Source organism: Ostrinia furnacalis, unplaced genomic scaffold (assembly GCF_004193835.3).
Source record: "Ostrinia furnacalis isolate ACB-3 unplaced genomic scaffold, ASM419383v2 OfSCF3121, whole genome shotgun sequence".
NCBI classification, from domain to species: Eukaryota; Metazoa; Arthropoda; class Insecta; order Lepidoptera; family Crambidae; genus Ostrinia; species Ostrinia furnacalis.
Genome location: NW_021133360.1, coordinates 261904 through 267209, shown reverse-complemented (window position 1 = coordinate 267209; position 5306 = coordinate 261904). Strand labels below are relative to the sequence as shown.

Below are 5306 nucleotides of genomic sequence, written 5' to 3'. Positions count from 1 at the left end.
GTCCTGTATGTGACGAATGGGGTACCTGTCCGGTATTGTGCGTGCGTTGAGTGCTCTGTAGTCGCCACAGGGCCTCCAGGCGTCGTCGCTCTTTCTAACCAGGTGTAATGCTGAAGACCACGGGCTCTCGGATCGCTGTGCTGTTCCACAAGCTAACATGTCGTCAAACTCCTTCTTGGCAATCTTCAAACGATGTGGGTCGAGACGTCTGGGCTTGCAAGCTACCGGCGGGCCGGGTATTGTTCTGATGTGATGTACGGTATTATGTTTAGGCATATTGCACGTACCTGCCGGTCGAGCCACTTCCAGAAACTCACGCAAGATGGCGTGGTACTCAGACTCACCACAAACCGCTTTCACGGACGAGATGTGGTCACTGGATTCTTGTTGCTGTGCTGGCACCGACATTTTTGTAGTACCGTCAATCAGGCGTTTTTGTCTGCAATCAACCAGTAAATTGTAAAAACTCAAGAAATCCATTCCAATTATAGGCTTTGACACGTCAGCGATTGTGAAATTCCATGTGAAATTGCGTCTGAGTCCAAAGTTCAATTGAAGCGTTATAGGTCCATAAGTATGAATTACTGTGTTGTTGGCAGCTGTTAATTCGTATTTACATTTTGTGCAGGGCGCCTTGGTAGCTGACCGGGGAAATACACATAGATCAGATCCAGTATCTACTAAAAATGTCATCTTAGAAGAACGGTCAGTAACGAACAGGCGGCCTGAAAGTGGTAGGCAGTCGTTGGCCGCTATTTCCGGCTGCCTTGAGAGTTTTCCGATGAATATGTGCAAGGTTGAACGCACTTCTTTGCTTTAGAGCCATGCGTGTAGTGGTACCAACAATGTGGATGGTCGGCTGGTGGGTCTCGTGGCCGAGAATTGCCACGCCGGCCTTTATAATTTGATCTAGACCGAGACCGTGATCGTGAGTTACCCTCTAGTCTACTAGTAAGTGAAGCTACTTGCCTGGTCAGTTCACTTATCTGCTTAGCCATTAGCTGGTACTCTGATGATGAAGCTTCGGTAGACGTGCTGGCCACTTGCGGGGTTGCAGGCGCGATCTCATGTACCTTGTCCGCCAAATCTGCTAATTTTTCCAAAGGTAAGTCATTCTGCGAAGCAACAATAGTTTGTACATTTTGTGGTAAACGACTTGACCATATAGTTTGTAGAAAATCGTTGGGGATTGAAGGGCCAGCTAGGTCTTGTAATCGCCTTAAAAACTGTGAAGGTTTTCTATCGCCAAGGTCCTCGTGCATAAGTAAGCGTTTTACTTTTTTTTCTTGCGATGCAGACAACCGTTTAATAAGCTCAGTCTTTAATTTTTCATATTTGCCTGTCTCAGGAGGATTTTTGATGATGTCTTTAACCTCAACTGCATAGGTGTGGTCGAGCTGAGCAGCCACGTAATAGAATTTTGTGACGTCACTTGTGATATTAGAAAGCACGAAATTACCTTCACATTGTGCAAACCATAATGCCGGTTCTTCTGGCCAAAAAGGTGGTAGGCGAACTGCAACCCTGCACAGCTCCGAAGATATTCTTCCTTCCGAAGTCGGTAGCTCACTAATTTCCCTTTCACCGCTGTTCTTCTCCATTTTGTCCAATATCGGGGTCACCACTGTAGGTAGATTAGACCGTGTGTACCTAACCTGAACCTAACTTCAGCCTAACGGTCGTTTAGGGTATTTAAATTAAACGCCGATAGAAACAACTAAATTACGTTATTATTTCGAACACAGATTTTTACAGAGATAGAACAAGGTAGTAGGAAGTAAAAGTACTAGAAAACAGTTAGCAAGCAGAGAGGAAGAGAAAAGTTAAAGTTATAAGGCAAGAAGTAAGAAAATAGCAGTTGAGCACTAGGAATTCTAGATTACGAGTTAGATTTCACGGAGCGTGCGCGCGGCCTCTCTGCGTGGAAAGCAAAATCGGTCTGGTGAATCGAGAAAATCGATGATCCACGATTGAGCGCCGATGACGCCCGAAACACGAAGGTGAGCGAGGTATGCCGAGCGCGCCCGATGTCCGTGCCTGTGGCGCCGCGAGGCGGTGGTATTTGAAGATGTATTCAAATATTATAGGTCACCGCTACAATACTTTGTCGGCCGTTTGGTGTAGTGGTTCTAAAGCGGACTGCTGAATTGAAATGATGAATTTTAATTTCTGTGGATCGTATCGATGTGGATGGAACATGGAACGGATCTAGGTGTTATTATGTATGTATTTAAAAAAAACTATATAATTTAGTATATCCGTTAAGCTAGCACCCATTACACAAGCATATTAATTGCTTAGGTATTTTGGGGCTAGATAGAAGATAGAATAACGCTGTGTGAATTTGTCCAAAGATATTTATTTATTATTTGTTTATATATCTGAAATAAAAAATATTTATTTAAGATACCTACTAAGAAGGGCATTGTAACTAGGTCGAAAACAGTAAATATTGGTCAGTTTTTAGCTTTATTTTTTTTTCTAGCTGCCACCAGTGATCCTTCAGTGCGAGCGAGCCCTAACAATGTCACCGCCAAAAGCTGCGCTCGCGCATGTGACGTGACACTTGTCATAACACTTCGCTTTTTACGCGGCGATTATCGCGGGCGATGCGTTGCGTGCGTCGCACGTCGGGTGTCATAATACGTAAAATAACCACTTGATAAGTGCAAAATTTTCATAACTGCGCGCGAAGGAAATATTAATGTGTTTGATAAAATAATTTGTAAGTTTTCTTATCGTTATTCATCTTTGAATAAAATTTTAACGTCGATGTTAAACACGCCGTTTACAGTATCAGAATTAAACCATCTTCATACAAATTGTCCTTAATTTGATTTTGATTGCAATCTGAAGAGTTTTCGAATAGCCTTTTAAAGTCTCGCGAAATGTTAATAGTTGTTAATGGAACTAATAATGTCGAAGTCGCTGAAATGAAGGATTTATTTGACTCGACAAGTTAGCTTGTTTCATTAATATTCATTGAATGGACACCATTTTCGTTTCAAAGAACTTGTTTTTAAGTTTAGTGTTATTGTAATATTTGAACCCAAACAAAACAATATATTACATGTACCTATTCGTTATTACAATGAACCACTAATGTACAATGAATGCAAGTTTTTGTTGAGAGCTTTAACTTTGACCGTTAATTTTACGATATAGTCAATTTATGAAACAATCCCTGAGCAGGAAACCTTTTGAACCTTATTAAATTTACTTCTACAGCCATATCCCTGCTGACCAGTAACTCTACGGGCCTCATTGTTATGCTAGAGCTGTACGGAGTATAATTAATTTACTATCTACTCATGGCGATACCTTTCAGAAAACACATCTGGTAAATATAAAAGAGGATAATGTGTGTATTCTGAAATATTCTTATGCTAAAACTTGCCTGTCTCAGCTGCTTCGCCCACGTGGTTTTTCTCGGATTGACAGAACAATTATGCTTATTTTGTCGCGTATCCTTAGGGAATTTCCTAGAAAATTGCGCAGAATCTGAAGAACAGGATTAGTTCTAGGAATTTTACCACCTACGAGTACAATCGTGATTGCACACTGTTTTGTATTGTTGTTGTTTGTATTAATAACATACCTAGCTGTATTTGTTTTTGACATTATCTCAGTTGTGTTAGAAAATACGATTAGACATTTTGTAGACCTTCTCAGTAGCATTTAGCTTTACAAAATGCCGTTTTTAGATCGCATCATACCTGATGCTAGTATGCAACTACAACACTTTGTTATAGTGTATTGCTGGCTTGCCTGGTTCACTATTTCCTTAAGTAGTGTTCTAACGTTTTATTTAGAGCAGAATACCTTCGCTTTAATTGGCATAGAACAAAAATAACAATAATAAGGATAATTTTATTATTGTTATTTTTTTTATTTGTTTTGAGTTTGTTGAGTTTGATTTCTAGGCTACTCAAGCAGCTTTCGACCATAATTATGGACGGGCTATGAGTGGTTCTAAAATGAACGGTTGCTTTCTATGAGCTTCGTTCAAACCTACATATTAACTACAATATTGCAGAACGTCCCTTTCTAGAAAGGCTTGCATTGTCCGCCTTAGAATGTAGGAATTATAGCAAAGTGCTCCAGTAGGAAGGAATTCGCTGGTGCGGCCCAGTGACCGCAGTGCTCCCGCGGCCAATTGGTTATCTGGTATGTTTAAGATTTCATAATAAGATTCCATTTCGTAATTACATTCGGCACAATTGTTTTAAATCTGGTAAGCTAGATTTCATTTAAATCAATGTAATTTTTAATTCAAACAAAAATGAGTTCATGAAAAATGTGCTTAATATGAGATGTTTTGATTTCTAATGTTTTTTGTGAAAATGTATTCTCATTATTAGTTTTAGTTAGACCTACAGTTAGGTTTACATTAATGTAACAGCTTCAGAGGTTGTTGACGATCCGATAAATGAATTCTAGTTCGATGGTTCCGACTGTAAAAGTAGGTAGACAGGCGTTTATCATGAGTTAACAGTAGGTTGTCTAAACAGATCATGTACGAACCAGCGTGACGGAAGGGCTGCTAGCATAATAATATGAAATCATAGTGCACACGAGCGGGTACTGGGAGCGCTGAGACGCGGCGCGGCGCGGGCGCAGGTGCTTTATGGTTATTAAACCAAATCCAATCAGCGGCCGCTGCGCTCGAGGGATGCGACACACGCAAATATTTACCATCGAATAAAATCGCCTATGTTCGAAAACGAACCCCAAATGCTGATATAGATAGACAGATAGAAGTGTTTGTCATTTCGTAGTCTCGTAGATAGACCTCTACCTACATTTCGCAGCCATTGTATTATTTTGTACTAGCTTTTGCCCGCGGCTTCACCCGCGTGAAATTTAGTATGTCACATAATCGTCATAAATTAGGTATAGCCTATATGTTAATCTGGATTATAAACAATAATACTGTAAAGTTTCATCAAAATCCGTTCAGTACTTTTTGCGTGAAAGAGTAACAAACATCTAGACGTCCAGACATTTAGACATCCAAACTTTCGCATTTATAATATTATAGTAGGATATTATTTCATACCATGTTTGTGTTTTGCCTTCATACCTCAAACAAGCTGCAGTAGCATTCAGCAAAAACGTTGCTTGTGGGTGCAGTGTGTAAAAAACTAAAAACAAAATTTGTATTAATTTCTTTTAGACTTTGGGATTATTTGACTATGGATGTAAGGCTCCACTAAGTATACTCCGGGATGTAAGCCTTTCTCAGAATCCACACATATCTGAAAGTATCTGTTACTGGGTTCTCGATATCAGCTACACCTTATAAT

General features: G+C 40.0%; 1 protein-coding gene across 1 annotated transcript; it reads right to left on the bottom strand.

The window, feature by feature from the left end:
- Positions 1-701: 701 nt before the first annotated feature.
- LOC114357293 (uncharacterized) lies at positions 702-2092 on the bottom strand. Its single transcript, XM_028310839.1, has one exon. It carries the CDS (start codon positions 1599-1601, stop codon positions 753-755), a length of 849 nt encoding a protein of 282 aa, XP_028166640.1. The 5' UTR covers positions 1602-2092; the 3' UTR covers positions 702-752.
- Positions 2093-5306: the final 3214 nt, after the last annotated feature.